Genomic DNA, 20,351 nt, shown 5'->3' on the forward strand with positions numbered 1-20,351 from the left:
ATTCAAGACTGGAACATAATGCATATGCTCAAAGGGGCAAAATTAAGGTTGCACAGGCAACCATAAATTTAATATTTGCTAACTTTCAAGTGCTGGACTTTGCAACCTAAACGATATTCTTTAAATGGAGGTGGGATTTTTTTAAGTGTAATTTCTTGAGTTGTTTTGTTTTTTAAAGGAAAAAGATAAAAATATGATTGAGTGCAACTGCAGGAAAAAAAACCATTTCTGTATCATCATTGTTGAATCCTGAACGTTCGGCACCACATCAGAGACTACCATCATTTAAGCTACATGACTAATTACATTAGCTGTCAGCAGGTGACTGTTATTCCAGAGAATGGGAATGGCCCGCTGGGTCTGGGAGTGTTCATTAGGGGATGTGTTGGGGTTGGGGGGAGATTGTGGATGCAAGGGGTGAGTCTGGCCCAATTTCTGTCCTCCAAGGCAGGTATGGGCCATGTGCCCATTCCAACTCTCCTCCCTCCCCCACCTCCATTAAAACTGCTCTGGTGGCTCCCACGTATTCCTGGTATTGTGGCTTCTGCAGCAGCAGTGAAAGTCCAGACTCAGAAAATTCATTTGTTTAGTTAATACTCTGGCATGCTGCCAAAATTTTCCTGAGGAAGGCAAGCAGTGATTTTTAACAGTTTATATCTCAGCAAAAGCTGAGCAGAATTCCATGGGACCAAGGGCTTGTCTGAACTCAGGCCATGTCTACAGTACCACTTATGTCGGCAAAAACTTATGTCACTCGGGTGTGAAAAACACACACCCTTGAGTGACATAAGTTTTGCCGGCATAAGCAGTAGTGTGCACAGCACTATGTCAGCGGGAGAGCTTCTCCTGACACAGCTACCGCCACTTATGGAGGTGGATTTATTATGCTGTCTCCTGTAGGCATAAAGCAGCTACACAAGCGATCTTACAGTGGTGCAGATGCAGTAGTATAGCTGTGCTGCTGTAAGCTTGCTAGTGTAGACATGGCCTTAAAAGGCTGCAGTGGCGCAGCTACACAAATGCAGCTGCACCGCCATAGTGCTTCAGTGAAGATGCTACCTATGCCGACAAGAGGGCTTCTCCCATCAGCAAAGGTACTTGACCTCCCCGAGGGGCAGTATTTATGTCGATGGGAGAAGCCCTCCCATGGACATAGCACTGTCTCCAGTGGGAGTTAGGCCTATATAAAACTCTGTCACTCAAAGGTGTGGATTCTATGGCCTGAGGGCACTCCTCCTCCTGAATGTCAAAGGCCTGCTGCAAACAACGGAAATGTGAGAGCATCTCAAAGAAAAGCTTGCAAGAATCTTTTAGAATGGAAATTGTTAAGTAATCTAAATAATAGGGTCACTACCCGCTTTCCCTATAATAACAAAATTACATAATACGATTTACACAATCCTAATTACACCAAAGATAGAAAAGGGATAAGGAAAGTGTTCACTATAAGTTGGGCAAACCAGAAATTGGGCAACCAGTTGAATTCTTCCACTTGCAATTAGGCAGAAGGAAGAGATGAGGTGACAAGGGGGGAGGGGGCGGGCTGCACCTCCTTTATATAACCTGAGGTACCAATATTCATTGCCATAAGAGTGCACATTCCCCGTTGGGTATGCGTTTCAGAAGGTTCCAGAAGCTCACAGCACTATGGCTGCCTTTCCCAACCAGGGGAGAATGCAGGGACCACCCTGAAGAAGTGCCAAATAGTGAATCAATTTTTAATTTTGACTAACATCTTTAAATCAGCAAATATTTTTCTGTCAGTGCTGAAGCTCCAACGTAAACAGATCATGCAATGAGAGAGTGAAAAACAGTTCTAAATAGAAATTGCTACCTGTCCTCTTGTTGGCAGATCTTTTACGCTGTCAGGTTTAAAGAAGGTGAAATCAACCAGGGCTTGGAACAAAGACACAGCTTTCTCAGAATGGCCCGCCTGTCTAAGAAAATGGCACTGCTGAAGAAAGACAGCTGGAAAGCAAAGGGAACAAAAATCATAATACTTTAAAGTAAGAGTTAGTTCCGAAATATTGGATTGCAACACAAATATAAAGACACACATCTCCTCCACTACCCAGTGCTGTGGAGACTCATTATGTTGGAACAAAACGACCTTCCAAAAAATTATTAAGTGTTACTGGCATGTCCAAGATTTATGTCAAGGCCTAAGTTCCCTGTAAGCTGCGTGGCCGTGCAGCAGCCTATATAACGCTGCCCAAGCGCTCAGGGAACCTGCCTGGGGATCTGCCACAGCCGGAGGAGGGGCACCCCAGCCCTACCCCTAACCTGCCACAGCAGCCCCCCAACCTCAACTATGCAGCAGCCTGGATCTGCCACAGCCAGGGTGCCCCTACCGCGCGCAGCCCAGCCCCAGCCGTGGTCAGGGCGGCTCAGCCCAGCCAGACCTGGCCCCAGCTGCGGCCAGCGCGTCCCAGACCTGAACCTGGCCAAGGCGGCCCGGCCCTATCACGGGGCGCCCCTCTCCAAACCCAACCCCAGCCTGGACCTGTCGCAGCCGAGACGCCCCTCCCTGAACCTAGCCCCAGCCGGACCTGCAGGGGCTGGGAGAAGGGCGCCTATCCTACGGCCCTAGCCCCGGAGCTGCCGCGGCAGGGAGAGGCACCTCTCCCCCTCCATCCCAGGTGCTGCTGCAGGGAGAGAGCACTGCGGGGAGTCCACGCCTATTTAGTCCAAGTGGATGTGGTCCACTCCCAATAACTGATGAAGAAGTGTCAATACCAAGAGAGGGAAAATTGCTTTTGTAGTGAGCAAGCCACTCTCAGTCCCTATTCAAGCCCAAATTGATTGTGTTAAATTTGCAAATGAATTGTAGCTCTGCAGTTTCTCTTTGAAGTCTGTTTTTGAAGTTTTGCTGTTGAAGAATGGCTACTTTTAGATCTGTTGTTGAATGTCCAGGGAGATTGAAGTGTTCTCCTACTGGCTTTTGTATGTTACCATTCCTGATGTCTGATTTGTGTCCATTTATCCTTTTACATAGAGACTGTCCGGTTTGGCCAATGTACATGGCAGAGGGGCACTGACACCTCCTCATCAATTATTGGGAGCGGACCACATCCACCCTGACTAAATGGGCCTTCAGCATTGGTTCTCCACTTGTAAGGTAACGCCCTTCCTTTCATGTGCCAATATATATTTATGCCTGTATCTGTAATTTTCACTCCATGCATCTGAAGTGGTTTTTTTTACCCAAGAAAGCTTATGCCCAAATAAATCTTAGTCTTTAACGTTCCACCAGACTCCTCGTTGTTTTTGTTTATTTTCATGCAGCTAGCAATATGTTTGATTAAACACTAGATGGCATAATTCACCAGGTTTTTTAATCCGTTCATTTATCCATACTTGTCAAAGGCTGAAAATAGGATGCCTACATCTGTAGTACCCACTATCTTCATAACAGGATTATGCCACCTGTAAAAAACTTGGTGCATTTATCATGACTGACAATTTGGTAATTTTCCTAATAAGTAAAGGGACATTGTCAGGTCAAATTTAACCCAAGATTTAGTTTTGGTTAAAAGAAGCATTCGCAAAACCTGAAACTCACAGAAATGTTTCCATTAGTATTATTTTAATTCTGACGTCAAAACCATTCTCCTAAAGTGTTTGCAACGCAACTATAACAGCATCATGCTAGTGCATGAGAACCAGAAAGTGAAAATGAAACAAAAGGTGAAATTGAGTCTATTTTCATTTCAACCAGAAAGATATCAATAAACAAAGAAAAAGTTTGTTTCTTTGAAAAAAAAATTTGATCATTGTCCATTTAACACAAGGTATTTGCAAACTTTCCCCTTGAAAGGAAATAGCAAACATTGAAAATAGTTTAAATAGATTAAAATAGTTTGGTAAGAAGAAGAATTTACAGATTAAGAAATAAGGACCAATAAGGATACACATACCCAGTGAAACATCCCTTACTGTGATGGCTGTAGGACGGAGGTGGGCAAACTACGGACTATGGGACCGTCCTACCTGGCCCTTGAGCTGCTGGCTGGGGAGGCTATCCCCCCTCCCCCACAGCAACATTGCTGCACGGGCACCGCAGCTTGCTCTGTCCAGGCAGCGGGGCTGTGAGGTCCTGCCGCTCTGAGCGGCATGGTAAGGGGGCGGCGGTGGTGGCGCACACACATGCGTGCACGGCAGCAGCCAAAAAAAAAAAAAAGAAAAAAAGTTGGGTAGGAGGTCCTGGGGGGCAGTCAGGGGACAGAGAGCAGGGGGTGGTTGGATGGGGCAGAGGTTCAGGGGGGCAGTTGGGACCGGGGGGGGGGTTGGATAGGCATGGGAGTCCTGTCAGGGGGCAGGGATTTGGATAGGGGGCGGGGCAGTCCAGGGACAGGGGGGTTGCATAGGGGATGGGGTCCCGGGTGGCCTGTCAGGGGGCGGGGGTGTGGATAGGGTTCAGGGAGGGGGGCAGTCAGGAGACAGGGAGCAGGGGAGGTTGGATGGGGGTGGGGTTCCGGGGGGCCTGTCAGGGGGTGGGGATAGGTGTCAGAGGGATAGGGAGCAGGGGGGTTTGGATAGGTGTGGGAGACTCGGGGGGCCTGTCAGGGGAAGGGGGTGTGGATAGAGGTCGGGGCAGTCAGGGGACAGGGAGTGGGGGGGTTGGATGGGGTGGGGTCCTGGGGGGGCGGTTAGGGGCAGGGGGTGGCAGGAGGGGGTAGTCAGGGGACAAGGAGCGGGGGGGGGGGGTTGGATGGGTCAGAGGTTCTGAGGGGGGCAGTCAGGGGGCGGGAAGTGGGAGGGGGCAGATAGGGGCCAGGCTGTTTTGGGGGCACAGCCTTCCCTACCCAGCCCTCCATACAGTTTTGCATCCCGACGTGGCCCTCGGGCCAAAAAGTTTGCCCACCCCTGCTGTAGAATGTGATTAAAATGTCAGAAATTGGAGATGTAAGAAGCTATTATCATGTGGTCCAACATCTATCTGCCAATGCAAGATTTGTTCCTATAGTATATTTCCCAGTGCTTTGTCCAGCCCAGTTTAAATGAACAAGCAATATAGAAGCACTCTAAACCAACTGGTAATCCAGCACTTTAAGACATTAAATCAAGACTGGATATCTTTCTAGAAGCTATACTATAGCTCAACCAGAAGTTAGGGGCTAGATGCAGAAATTAATAGGTGAGAATTTGTGGCCTGTAATATAGGTCAGACAAGAGGATCATAAATGGTCCCTTTTGGCCTTAAAAGTCCATGAATCTAAAAGAAAAATGGTGTTGGTTGTGAGACAAAGGATCCATATTTTATCTACATGCTGTTTCTCAAGTGTTTATGAATTTGTCACCACAATAAACCTGTGAGGTAGGGAAGTATTACAATCTCAATTTTACAGATGGGGAAGATGAAAGAATGAGAGATTACATGACTTGGGATACAGCCCCAAAGGAAGCCTGTGTCAGAGCTGGGAACTGAACCCAACTCTCCTGCCACCAGATAAGTGTCTCAGCCACTGACCATCCTTCCTCACAATAGACTTTCCATTATCCTTTCCCCAATAATTAAGAGTAGGGCTGTCAACCAATTACAACAATTATTTGTGATTACTTGCGCTGTTAAACAATAATAGAATACTATTTATTTAAATATTTTTGGATGTTATCTACATTTTCTACAATGTCAAACTTTAGAGCTTACAAATTCCAATCAGCCCTACTTATTCAGTCAATCGCTCAAACAGGTTTGTTTACATTTGCAGAAGATAATGCTGCCTGCTTCTTGTTCACAATGTCACCTGAAAGTGAGAACAGGCATTCGCATGGCACTGTTGTAGCCGGCACTGCAAGATATTTACATGATAAATGCGCTAAAGATTATGTCCTTTGATGCTTCAACCACCATTCCAGAGGACATGCATCCATGCTGATAACAGGTTCTGCTCGATAACAATCCAAAGCAGTGCAGACCAACGCATGTTCATTTTCATAATCTGAATCAGATGCCCTCTGCAGATGGTTGATTTTCTTTTTTGGTGGTTAGGGTTCTGTAGTTTCTGCATTGGAGTGTTGCTCTTTTAAGACTTCTGAAAGCATGCTCCACACCTCATCCCTCTCCGATTTTGGAAGGCACTTCAGATTCTTAAATCTTGGGTCGAGTGCTGTAGCTATCTTTAGAAATTTCACGTTGGTATCTTTGCATATTGTCAAATTTGCCGTGAAAGTGTTCTTAAAATGAACAACATGTCCTTGGTCATCATCCGAGGCTGCTATAATATGAAATATATGGCAGAAAGAGGGTAAAACAGAGCAGGAGACATGCAATTCTCTCCCAAGGCTTCAGTCACAAATTTAATTAACGCATTATTTTTTTAAACAAGCATCATCAGCATGGAAACATGTCCTCTGGAACGATGGCCGAAGCATGAAGAGGCATATGAATCTTTAGAGCATCTGGCAAGTAAATATCTTGCTACGCCAGCTATAACAGTGTCATGCGAATGCCTAGTCTCACTTTCAGGTGACATTGTAAATAAGAAGTGGGCAGCATTACCTCCTGTAAATGTAAACAAACTTGTTTCTCTTAGCGATTGGCTGAACAAGAAGCAGGACTGAGTGGACTTGTAGACGCTAAAGTTTTACATTGTTTTGTTTTTGAGTGGAGTTATGTAACAAAAAAAAATTGGTAAGTTACACTTTCATGATAAAGAGATTGCACGACAGTACTCGTATAAGGTGTTAATTGAAAAATACTATTTTATCATTTACAGTGCAAATATCTGTAATAAAAAATATAAAGTGAGTACTTGATGTAACTGAAATAGATATATTTGAAAATGTAGAAAAACATCCAAAAATATTTAATAAATTTCAATGGCTATTCTATTGTTTAACGGTGCGATTAATCACGATTAATTTTTTTTGAGTTAACTGTGATTAACTGACAGCCCTAATTAAGAGTACTTCAAAAGTTTCATCTTTAACAAATGATATAACTGCTATTTGCTGCGCAAACCAAAGGAATTTATTTTGTGAAGGTAAGCAACACACCTATTTGCTGTTGGCTAGATTCCCTTCCCTTGAAATTTGTACTTTAAACTCTTCAGAGCATTACTGGATGTGATATCACAAGCTCTCTTGGGGAAGGGAAGCATCTGCTGTATCCATATTGGGCTTGAATATTTACTTTTACTATCACCTAAAGAGGCAAGATGCCAGATATTTTCAGCAGGCTCTTTGCAAAGCAAAAAATTAGCACAATACAGAGAGAATCTCTTCCTAAAATATATTCAGCCTTTGTGAAAATCTTAATAGCCATAAAATGAGATATAAAAAGATAACCTTCTTACCTAACATAGCTTCCTCTGTGCCAGGCAGTATAGGATGTGATACCATGCTGCCATCCTGTACAGCTGCCAAAGTGCTCAAACATTTTCCATATAAACTATGGACTTTTGAAACTGAAAAGGTGCTGAACTGACTTTGACAAAATAAGAGATATTTCTGCCACAGCAGTGGATTATTGGGATGCAGAAAAACCAGCTTCTGCCATTCTTTGATCAAAGTTGATGGTTCCCAGAATTCTGTACAAAGCTTCAGCTTGGCAAGTTTCAGATCAACATCATTTGGGTTGCTTTCAATAGCTCTCTCTAAAATGGCCAGTTTCTTTTCTAGGATTAGCTTGAATGATTTTCTCCTTATTTCCTGCTCTCCCTCTTTGATGGCATAAGGGCTAGGTCCTCTCATTATTTCATCCTTAAAAGAAAAGGAAATCAACTCAGTTATAAATACAGAAGGGTCTCAGGCTTTGAAGGAGCACTAAGGAGAAGGTTGACGTAAGTGACAACGAATGACTGCATGTCTCTCTATTAGTGCAAGTTGTTAAATCATATTTCACTATTTAGACTATTTCATGTACTACAATAGTATACACACATATATAATTTAACTCAGAAACAAGATGTTAAGCAGAAAATTATTACTCAGATACAAATAAAATAAATATATCACAAAGTACTGCAATGAGAAATACAAGACTGTGTACCTGAAAAGAAACAAATTCCATCCAAGTGTGAACATCTCTTGGATTTTCTCTGACCATCCTATTATATTCTTCCACTTTTGCCATTAGAATAGAGTTAACATTCCCACTGGTCTCTTGGGATGCCTGCTGCTTTAAAGTCTCATGCTCTGGGGGACCTTTTCCTTGCAACCAGAGTATGGTCAATGGATCATAAATCCCAAGAGGATTCACACAGGTTGTTGTAGTAGGAGCATCACTGTCCAGTTGTGAAACTGGTATAAAAGTGCTTGAACCAGATGAAGTTTGGCTTTTACTGTAAAGTGGAATTCCATCTGTGCTCAATAGTTTCACACTATTCTTCGTGAAGTAGCGTTCAGGTCGCTTGGGGGATTGTTTCTTTTCTACCATGGAACTTTCCCAAGTTATACATTGTTTCTTTAGGTCAATACCAAGGCATGAGTCACCTTTCCGCTTGTATCTTAAAGAAAAAATACAACAATGCATTTTTTAAAAATGTGACCATTCAAATACACATTAATCAAATATGTATTTTTATCTTTCAGAAGACAGAAGTTCGCTTTTCAGTATTTCCTAATTAAATTAGATATTTGTAAAGGAGTGGTAGCTCTCATAGCGAAACAGTGTAAAAGGCGCCCCAGACTGGAGAATTCAAGGGACGCAGCTGTTCATCAGTCCAGCTTGTACCCTGGTTAATGTCACATACCCCCATTTAAAACATTGTGAATTTTTGAAATGCCGTTTCCTGATTGTGCATTTTGGTGAGCACACCTCTAGCAGCTCATCATTGTTGTGCCAGCTACACGATCCTGATGCGCTCTGGCCAGGAGTAGACAGCAGATAATGGATCTCCCGGCCTGTGTGGAGAAGAGGCTATGCACACACAACTATGGACCAGCCATAGAAACATGGACATCTGCATCCCCTGTGCAATCTGCTCATTGAAGAAGGGATGTGATGGGGATCAGCAGCAGTGCCATGTGAAAGCAAAGGAACTGTGGCAGGCATATCAGAAGGCCAGGAAGGCCAACAATCAATACCGTGCCAAGACACAGACCTGCTACTTTTACAAAGAGCTGCATGCCATACTTGGCAGAGACCCCACGACCACCTCCACACATGGATACTGCAAAGCAGTCTGTGTCACAGGCCCCTTCTGTGAACATAGAGGACAAGGAGGTGATGGAGGAGGAAGAAGAGGATGGGGAGTACAAGTCCGGGGGGGGGGGGGGGGGGAGGGAGGCTGCTCTGCTGTAAACCAGGACCTGTTTGAGACTCCACCGCAGTCCAGTCAGTCCCGGTGGTCAAGCATGGGCAAGCCTGATGCAGGAGAAGGAAGCTTGGGTAACTGTGTAAATTTGTCAGTACAGTAAAGGCACCCCCAACTTCTCAGGACACAGCTATTGACTTTTCATTAATTTATTTGTACCAGAAGAATGTACAAGGTAGAAATGTTATCAGCTTTTCATTCTCCCTCTAGAGTTGGGCATGGGGCCATGCGGAGCAGTTTGTTTATGTACACAGGGATGTCCCTTGAATCCTCCTGCGTGATCTCAATGAAATTTTCATGGAGGTACACTGCAATCCTCTCCTGAAGGTTTCTAGGGATGTCAGCCTTATTTCTTCCTCCACAGCAAGACACTTTCCCATGCCAGTCAGCGACAACTTTGACAGGCACCATTGCAGGCTAGCAGCATACAGGCCTGAACAGCTTTGGGACACCAGCACAGCTATGTTCTCTATACCTTTATTACCGTCAGGAGTGAGATACCAGCTAAAATCACCACTGCCTGTGGAAAATGGTGTCAGTATTCAATGCCATTGCCCTATACTCCCACAGAGATTCATGCAATTAAGCAATTCCCTCCTCATTTCCCTCACCACAGCAGGCCGTACTCACCATGGTTGGTGCTGTGAGTGGCGCTGTGCACAATCACTGCAAAGCAGAACCATCAATAAACAAGTCTTGTTTAAAACTTTAGGGAAGCAAGGGAAGTGAGTTCTGAATCTTAACTTCTGATTTCCATTGTGACTATACTGACTATGGCACCTCTGTGTTCTATCTGTAGCTGCGCCGAAGCGGCTTTGAGGGGTTTCCACCCATACGGAACACCTGAGCCAGATAAAGAGGAGAAAAAAAGGACTCAGGATGGACATGTTCTGAGAGATGCTGCAAGCCAGTGCTGCATCAGTCTGTGAACAGATGGCCTGGAGGATGAATATTGCAGACTATGTGGAGATGGAAAGAGTGGATAGGAAAAAGGCCCAGGGGGCCTAGCAGGAAAAGAAGGAGATGCACCAGGATATAATGGAGCTTTTCCAAAAGCAAACACAGATGCTGCAGATTCTTGTGGACCTACTGGTTCAACAATCACAGACTCGCCTCCCTTTGCAGTCCTGCAGCGTAGTGCCTCTCTACGCCCCCTTTCCCCAGCATTCTACGTGGCATCGGGGCCGCATCCCTACCCCTACCACTCCAGACAAGGGGACAGTAAAGACAACCACAGCTTCACATACATCAGCCATGGCTCTCACAGGTCATAAGAACATCCATACTGGGTCAAACCAATGCTCCACCTTGCCCAGTATCCTCCAACTGTGGCCAATGCCTTGATGCTTCAAAGAGAACAAACAGAACAAGGCAATCAAGTGATCCATCCCATCATCCAGTCCCAACATCTAGCAGTCAGAGGCTTAGGGACACCCAGAGCATGGAGTTGCATCCCTGACCATCATGGCCAACAGCCACTGACAGACCTATTCTCCATAAACTTATCTAATTCTTTTTTGAACCCAGTTATACTTTTGGACTTAACAACAGCCTATGGCACTAAGTTCCACAGGCTGACTGCATGTTGTGTGAAGCTGTACTTCCTTTTGTTTGTTTTAAATCTGCTGCCTATTAATTTCATTGGGTGGCCCCTGGTTCTTGTATTATGTTAAGGGGTAAATAACACTTCCTTATTTACTTTCTGCACACCATTCATGATTTTATAGACCTCTATCACATCTCCCCTTAGTTATCTCTTTCCCAAGATGAACAATCCCAGTCTTTTTAATCTCTCCTCATATGGAAGTTATTCCATAACCCTAATCATTTTTGTTGCCCTTCTCTATACCATTTCCAATTCTAATATATCTTCTTTGAGATGGGGTGACCAGAACTGCACATGGTATTCAAGATGGGCATACCAGAGATTTATATAGTGGCATTTTGATATTTTCTGTCTTATTATGTCCCTTTCCTAATGATTTCTAATGCTCTGTTAGGTTTTTTGACCGATGCTGCACATTAAGCAGATGTTTTCAGAGAACTATCCACAATGACTCCAAGGTCGTCTTCTTGCATAGTAACATTTAATTTAGAACTCATCATTTTATATGTATAACTGCATGTGCATTGCTTCTGATTTATCAACACAATTTCACCTGCCATTTTGTTGCCCGGTCACCCAGTTTTGTGAGATCCCTTCTAACTCTTCACAGTCTGCTTTGGACTTAACTATTTTGAGTAATTCTGTATCATCTGCAAATTTTTCTACCTCACTGTTTACCCCTGTTTCCAGATGATTTATGAATATGCTGAACAGCACTGATCCCAATACGGATCCCTAGGGGACCCCACTATTTACCACTCTCCATTCTGAAAACTAACCATTTATTCCTACTCTTTGTTTCCTGTCTCTTACCAGTTACTGATCCATGAGAGGACCTTCCCTCTTATCCCAGAGCTGCTTACTTTGCTTGAGAGCCTTTGGTAAGGGACCTTTCTGGTCAAAGGCTTTCTGAAAGTCCAAGTACACTATATCCACTGGATCATTGTTGTCCACATGTTTGTTGACTTCCCTTAAAGAATACTAATAGATTAGTAAGGCATGATTTCCCTTTACAAAAGCCATGTTGACTCATCCCCAGCATATATTCATCTATGTGTCTGGTAAGTCTGTTCTTTTGCATAGTTTCAATCAATTTGCCTAGTACTTAAGTTAGGCTTACTGGCCTGAAAATGCCAGAATCACTTGCACCTTTTTTTTTTTCTTTCTTTTTTTTAAATTTGCATCATATTAGCTATCCTTCAGTCATCTGGAAAAGAATTAGATTTAAGTGACCAGTTACATACCAGTTAGTAGTTCTGCAATTTCGTATTTGAATTCCTTTTGAACTCTTGGGTGAATACCATCCGGTCCTGGTGCCTTCCTACTATTTAATTTATCAATTAGTTTCAAAACCTCCTCTACTGACACCTCAATCCGGAACAGTTCCTCAGATTTGTCACCTAAAAAGAATGGCTGAGGTGTGGGAATCTCCCTCACATCCTCTGCAGTGAATGTTGTACATGTAGCTAAATGGACATGAATGTTACTTCCTCTTCTTTGTGCTGTATCCTAAAATTATTAAGGTTTTAATGTATTTACTGTTAACTTGTAAAAAAAAAAAATTTGAGGTGCTTTTTGTTAGTCAATAAAAGTCTTGTTTGGAAAATAATCTATCTTTTAGTTCTCAACAGATGCTGCATAATGCCTGATGGCAGTGAAAGCAGTGGTAGTGTACAGTAACTCCTCACTTAACATCGCCCCAGTTAATGTTTCATTATGTCGCTGTTCTGTTAGAGAACATGCTCATTTAAAGTTGCGCAATGCTCCCTTATAACATTGTTTGGCAGCCGCCAGCTTTGTCCACTGCTTGCAGGAAGAGCAGCCCATTGGCGCGAGCTGGTGGGGGCTTGGAACCAGGGTGAGCTGGCAGCCCCCCATCAGCTCCTGTAAGTTCCCTGCGCAGCAGCCGCCCAGCAGGCTATCAATTGCCAGGTAGTTCAGGTGTCCCTCCAACCACTGCCGTGTGCTGCTCCTGCCCTCTGCCTTGGAGCTGCTCCCAGGAGCCTCCTGTTTGCTGGGGGGAGGGGTGAAGAGGGGTGGTGATGTCAGGGTGTCCTCCTTCCCCCTGCTCCTGTACCCCATCTCCACAGAGCATGGTGGGGACAGGACAGGGCTCAGGATGGAGGGAGCTTGCTGGCAGCAGCTGCTGTCTCAACTTGCTGATCTACTTAAAAAGGCTGTGTACTTAAGAGTGGGGTCAGCGTACTTAAAGAGGCAAAGCGCGTCTCTCTCTCTCTCTCACACAGTGTGTCTCACACACACATGCACCCCCTAGCACTTTGGAAAGTGGAGGCAGTGGTGCACTCCAGTGGGATAGCATGAGTTCATTATGTTCAGTTTCTGCAGGGAATGTTTGCAGCCATTGCGTCTATTGTATCTCCTCCCTCCATTTGTGCTGCCTTGTAGAGCGTGAGGCTACATTAAAATTATTTCCCCCTTGCCTATACAAATCCAGCGCTGCAAGTTTCCACAGTATGACTGTCACTCACTTCTCCACTATTAGTACAGTTCTCATTTTAGTGTCCCTGCACTGAGGGCTGGGGTGAGCTTGGCACACAGATTCAAGAACGCGGCCTTGCGCATCCAAAAGTTCTGTAGCCACTGCTCATCATCCCAAGCCTACATTATGATGCATTCACTCCACTCGGTGCTCCATTTCTCAGGCCCAGAAGCAGTGTGCCACTATTTGCAGCTGCTCCATGACCACCACCAATAATTTGGAATTGATTCTTTCCTGTCCTCCAGGAAATCGTCATGTTCCCCATAGACCTTCTTGTGGCTCTGCAAATACCAGAGGATCATGAATCCCGTGGTTGCAACACTCATGACAATAGTGCAGAGCTGTGCAGGCTCCATGCTTCTGTCACAGATGGCAGATAGTGACAAGTCCCGTGCAGGTTCATGGGATTTTCAAAATAGCAGTGAATATTATGGGATGGAGATGGCATTATGGTGTGGAGAAAACTACATAATGGGAACTTGACCCAGCAGTCCCAGTCTCCCTTGCAGTACTCATTTCTGCCCCACCATGCATTTCCAAAACTTCCCAAAAGACAGTGCACTGGATGGTGGCAAGTTGCACACTGGGATACCTACCAATGGTGCACCACACACTACATCGAAACAACCACTCCTGGTGAGTACATGTACCACCAACACATAGAGCCAAGTATGCTGTGACGTTATTGACATAAACTGTAACCGTATAGATCATTGCTGCAACCACTGTTATATATTTGCAGCAAAGATTGTATAAAGGTTGTCGTGTAAGGTGTCTATGGAAAGGTTATGATTTTCTAATTATGATTATGCTAGCTGTATGTGTGTATCATTTTTGTAGTTGAAGTTATGAATATTGGCTATGTATTTGTATCTTAATGTGTTTTGATTCTAAGTGGCCTCAGTGAAACATTTGGTCAGCTTCTTGAGAAGGACTATTCTCAGTAAGTGCCCAGTCAAGAAACACTTAGCGACAATGAACTTTGGGAGACGCCAATCCACATCTGAGCTTTCCTGGGAACGCTCAAACTAACATGTAAACAATGGGGTCGGCCTGTAAAGAACTGAGTCATGCATGGACATGTGACTTGCCCATGTGACTCCAAACTCCACCTTGCTGTGATCTTGGACAGGAGAACCAAGGGGTTTCCACCCACAAGAGAAAGCCTATAAAAGGCTGCTGCATCTCCTCCATTTTGTCTTCAGTCCTCCTTCTTGCTTCTGGAGAGACTTTGCTACAAACTGAAGCTCTGAACAAAGGACTGAATGACCCATCCCAGCTGTGGATGTACTCCAGAGACTTGATTTGAACCTGCAGTATATTCCATCACTGCTACAAGCCTGAACCAAGAACTTTGCCATTACTGTATGTAATTGATTCCATTTAACCAATTCTAGCTCTCATCTTTTTCCTTTTATGAATAAACCTTTAGATTTTAAATTCTAAAGGATTGGCAATAGCGTGATTTGTGGGTAAGATCTGATTTATATATTGATCTGGTCTGGGGCTTGGTCTTTTGGGATCAGATGAACCTTTTTTCTTTTACTGGGGCATTGGTTTTCATAACCATTCATCCCCATAATGAGTGGCACTGGTGGTGATACTGGGAAACTGGAGTGTCTAAGGGAATTGCTTGTGTGACTTATGGTTAGCAAGTGGGGTAAAACTGAAGTCTTCTGTTGTTTGGCTGGTTTGGTTTGCCTTGGTGTGCAAAGGAACCCCAGCCTTAGGCTGTAACTGCCCTGCTTTAAGCAACTTGTCCTGAATTGGTACCCTCAGTTGGGTCCCACCAAAGCCAGCATCATTACATATGCAGGTGCATAAACAATATACTAACCGCAACGCCTTTATGATGATGTAACTTGCATTGGCAAAAGTTTGTAGTGTACATGCCCTAAGTATTAGTCCCATTTTACAGATGAGAAAACAGACACAGAAATGTTAAGACTTAACCAAAATCACAACAGGTCAGAGACAGAAGCTAGAACAGAACCCAGGATTCCTGACTTCCAGTCCCCTGCATGCACTACTAGACTCCACTGCCATCTTCTAATGGTAGTTCTACATGTGCACTGAGGAGTGACTGTACACCATAATGTTAAGACTATCCATGAGCAAACATGACATCACTTACTCTGATTATTCCAGGACATCTTTTGTGATGTAAAAACTATTTCCACATACCATAAAGACAGGTTTCAGAGTAACAGCCGTGTTAGTCTGTATTCGCAAAAAGAAAAGGAGTACTTGTGGCACCTTAGAGACTAACCAGTTTACTTGAGCATAAGCTTTCGTGAGCTATAGCTCACTTCATCGGATGCATACTGTGGAAAGTGTAGAAGATCTTTTTATACACACAAAGCATGAAAAAATACCTCCCCCCACCCCACTCTCCTGCTGGTAATAGCTTATCTAAAGTGATCACTCTCCTTACAATGTGTATGATAATCAAGGTGGGCCATTTCCAGCACAAATCCAGGGTTTAACAAGAGCGTCGGGGGGGGGGGGGTGTAGGGAAAAACAAGGGGAAATAGGCTTGAATAGAGACTGGGAGTGGCTAAGTCATTATGCAAGGTAACCTAAGTTAATTGTATCCAATTTGCAAATGAATTCCAATTCAACAGTCTCTCACTGGAGTCTGGATTTAAAGTTTTTTTGTTGTAATATCGCAACTTTCATGTCTGTAATCGCGTGACCAGAGAGACTGAAGTGTTCTTTGACTGGTTTATGAATGTTATAATTCTTGACATCTGATTTGTGTCCATTTATTCTTTTACGTAGAAACTGTCCAGTTTGACCAATGTACATGGCAGAGGGGCATTGCTGGCACATGATGGCATATATCACATTGGTGGATGTGCCGGTGAACGAGCCTCTGATAGTGTGGCTGATGTTATTAGGCCCTGTGATGGTGTCCCCTGAATAGATATGTGGGCACAGTTAGCAACGGGCTTTGTTGCAAGGATAGATTCCTGGGTTAGTGGTTCTGTTGTGTGGTATGTGGTTGCTGGTGAGTATTTGCTTCAGGTTGGGGGGCTGTCTGTAGGCAAGGCCAGCGATATTACAACAAAAAAACTTCAAATCCAGACTCCAGCGAGAGACTGTTGAATTGGAATTCGTTTGCAAATTGGATACAATTAACTTAGGCTTGAATAGAGACTGGGAGTGGCTAAGTCATTATGCAAGGTAATATCCCCCCTATTTCCCCTTGTTTTTCCCTACCCCCCCCAGACGCTCTTGTTAAACCCTGGATTTGTGCTGGAAATGGCCCACCTTGATTATCATACACACTGTAAGGAGAGTGGTCACTTTAGATAAGCTATTACCAACAGGACAGTGGGTTTGTGTGTGTGTGGGGGGGGAACCTGAATTTGTGCTGGAAATGGCCCAACTTGATTATCATACACATTGTAAGGAGAGTGATCACTTTAGATAAGCTATTACCAGCAGGAGAGTGGGGTGGGGGGAGGTATTTTTTCATGCTTTGTGTGTATAAAAAGATCTTCTACACTTTCCACAGTATGCATCCGATGAAGTGAGCTGTAGCTCACGAAAGCTTATGCTCAAATAAATTGGTTAGTCTCTAAGGTGCCACAAGTACTCCTTTTCTTTTTGCACATACCATAAAGTTGAGTTTCAATACAGAAGAGTGTGGAATCACAAAAGTCTGAATACATAATTTCACATAAGAATGGCCATACTGAGTCTTCTGATAGTGGCCAATGCCAGGTGCTTCAGAGGGAATGAACAGAACAGGTAATCATCAAATGATCCATCCCCTGTCGCCCATTCCCAGTTTCTGGCAAACAGAGGCTAGGGACATTACTGAGCATGGTTTTACGTTTTAAATAAATAAATATTTTTAGTGTCAAACTTTTAATATCTCACCACTAACATGTCTAGAGACATTTTAAGTATCAAAACAAAACAGCGCATTGTACCTTGCTATGTCCCCTCGATACAGTGACTTGTATTCCCAGTTTGCAGGGTCTGGTTTCTTGTCTGTTCTGAAGGTTTCTGCTGTCAAAGCCTGAATATCCTCAAGCCAAACAAAGCGATTGGTGGCAACATTTGATGTTACGTCTTCTAGACTGAAAAAGGGGGAAGAAGCATTTTCTGAACATCTGAGTTAAACATTAAGCATTTACAAAACCAGGAAATTTAACATTTCTAGATCCTATAATAAATTATACACATTCAAAAGGCCATGGTACATGTACCATTTAACAAATAAGTCACATACTGGTGAAAGAGATGAGAAAACTGAAGTGGAAATTTACCACTGGAGCCACCAATACAGTGAACTTTCAAGAGAAAATCATTCACTGCATTTCCAAAATGGACTTCCAAGAGCATGGAAAGTGCTCAACAGGATTTAATAAATGGGTTTCTTACTAAGTCTAAAGCCTGCAAGAAGAAACATTGCTATTAACTGTAACTTCCTCTATAAGAAAAAGAAAAAGTATACTGTGCTAATTTTCTATAACAATACCAATGCAATTCAGTAAAATGTAAAGGTTTTATGAATTAGTTACATAAGTGATATTTTTTTTTAAAAGATGCAGCTAAGTTACCTCTCTAAGAGCTGCAAGATATGGTGAACTCTGCTTTCACATTTGTATTACAAATGTGAATATTAAAAAAGGAGCTTCAGCGCCTTGACAAGGTTTCCAACATTCACCAGCGACAAGGCACTCAAGAGGGTTTCACAGTTTATGTTTCAGATGGAAATGCTAACAGGAATAATTCTGCGCATAGGTCCCATGTTAACATCAGTTTGAGTTTTAAACCTAAAATTTAACACAGATTTATACTTAAAGAGTGTTTATATAGGTTTTTTTCCTGAGAAAACTTAAAACAACCTATATGCACAGTATAGGTACCGTACAAGAACATCAATCCTTTTGTTTGGGCACCTGAATTACATTTAAGTCATCAAAGACCAATGAGAGTGGTCAGTGCGAAATGGAAGGCCCACTTTTTGAGCCTGGGCACCCAATGTAACCATGTAAGCTCTTTTTCCTATTCAAATCATCACACTGGTCACTTTAAAACATTTTTCTTGCTACATATAGACCAGTTACTCATTATTTTAGTGTCTCTGAAAGCAGCAAGCCAACAGGTGATATAATACAGTGGCTCTCAACCTTTCCAGACTACTGTACCCCTTTCAGGAGTCTGATTTGTCTTGCATACTCCAAGATTCACCTCATTTAAAAACTACTTGCTTACAAAATTAGACATAAAAACACAAAAGTGTCACAACACACTATTACTGAAAAATTGCTTCCTTTCTCATTTTTACCATACAATTCTAAATAAATCAATTGGAATATAAATATTATATTTACATTTCAGTGTATAATATTCAGAGAAGTATAAACAAGTCATTGTCTGTATGAAATTTTAGTTTGTACTGACTTCGCTAATGCTTTTTATGTAGCCTGTTGTAAAACTAGGCAAACATCCAGATGAGCTGATGTACTCCCTGGTGATATAAGAGAACATCACTCATTCAAATCTTGATTCACATATACAAAAAATAAAGTGTATGAAGCATACTGCATACTAATGAATGGCTAAAGGCCAGAAATAAAACTAAAAATACTAAATTAATACAAGCATCAAGATACATCTTATAATGAATGCCCACTGCTGAGAGGGGAAATTATGAATGCACAGTATAATGAAACACTTCCCCTTAGGAAAAACAAATTTTTGCTTCAATATTCAACAACTTCAATTTTCTGCAGAATCTAAGGACATCATTTAATACAATTCCTCTCAAACCACAACAGGTTACTCAAGGATTAATATAAGGAAACAAAGATTTACAATAATTCACAGGGAGCATTAACATTAAAAAAGCACCACATTTTCATTGCTCTGCTATTCTGTTCAGCTCTGAAAAAAAAAAAACCTTCATAAAATATTCCTCGTCATAATTTTTCAGATGCAACAATTAATAAAAAAAGTTTGAGTGTTTCTTGTTCTGTTCTAAGACAGTTACAATGGAAGTTTAAACTTATTCTTTTAAGAGTTAGAACTGACCCACTGGTGAGAGTATTCTCATCTAACCAGTTCAAACACCAATACAGTACTAGAATAGGATTATATTTATATCCAAGCATATTAGTAAAATGCACATACTTCAATGTTGCTGCTTCTCTTTCACGGTTTGTGTCACTTCCTCTAGGTTTATCCCTCATACACTCACTGTCCAAGTCTGACTCACTGTTACTTGATTCCTCTCTGGTTTTCTTTTTTCTTTTTTTGTGGTGATGATGCTTTTTCTTTTTCCCTTTCCTTTTCTTAGTTGATTTTTTTAGATCTTCATTGGTGTCACTTCCTCCTGAGAGCTCTGACCTTGAAGGACTCCTGCTAAGAAACATAATTCCTTACATAGTTAGAACAATTTTAAAGAAATTTCACCAGTGAGAAAGTCCATAACCAGAGTTTTCCTCATCCCCCAAATTATAGGGAAGGATAGCTCTCAGACAGTGAATTGCATCAATGGTTGCCACAAAAGTGGAAGAAATCTGCGTAACAGCCACCATTTACCTTTAAAATTACTGAAATTTGTTTTGAAATTACTACTTGAGGCAGGTCGTACAAAGTTGTACTTGCCCATGGTAAGTACACTTTGATAAGTGAATAAATATCAGTAGTCCTTTCCATTACCACCCCCAGAGTAAAAGCGAATGAGTTGCTTTTGTACCTAGGCTGATAAATTTTCAAGACAATTTTGCAAGGCCACTTTCACTTTAGATCAAGTTAAAATGATTGGAGGGGCCTTCAAGCAGGGGAGGGGAGAAACTGACTAGTACTCTTTTTTGCTTTTTATTGATGCATAAGAAATACCTGAAATATGTGTTGTAAAATATATATATATTTTACAATGCTTTTTAGATTAGAAATACAGTTCTTGCTGATTTTGGAAGAATCAATGATCACTAGAGAATTAGTGAAATTTTGACAGTACACG

At 42.5% G+C, this 20,351-nt stretch overlaps 1 protein-coding gene and 1 long non-coding RNA gene across 2 annotated transcripts in view; one reads left to right on the top strand and one right to left on the bottom strand.

The window, feature by feature from the left end:
- NRDE2 (NRDE-2, necessary for RNA interference, domain containing) overlaps nt 1-20,351 on the bottom strand; it is a 76,427-nt gene that overhangs the window by 30,045 nt on the left and 26,031 nt on the right. The window contains 5 exon segments of the mRNA XM_074956109.1: nt 1,835-1,968; nt 7,299-7,704; nt 7,994-8,450; nt 17,308-17,457; nt 19,517-19,744. Coding sequence (XP_074812210.1) covers nt 1,835-1,968; nt 7,299-7,704; nt 7,994-8,450; nt 17,308-17,457; nt 19,517-19,744 — 1,375 coding nt within the window.
- On the top strand, nt 1,857-10,668 carry LOC141989432 (uncharacterized). The gene is made up of 3 exons (XR_012639983.1): nt 1,857-2,006; nt 2,996-3,118; nt 10,060-10,668. It is a non-coding gene; the product is annotated as an uncharacterized LOC141989432 (long non-coding RNA).

This window comes from Natator depressus, chromosome 6 (assembly GCF_965152275.1).
Source record: "Natator depressus isolate rNatDep1 chromosome 6, rNatDep2.hap1, whole genome shotgun sequence".
Taxonomy (NCBI): domain Eukaryota; kingdom Metazoa; phylum Chordata; order Testudines; family Cheloniidae; genus Natator; species Natator depressus.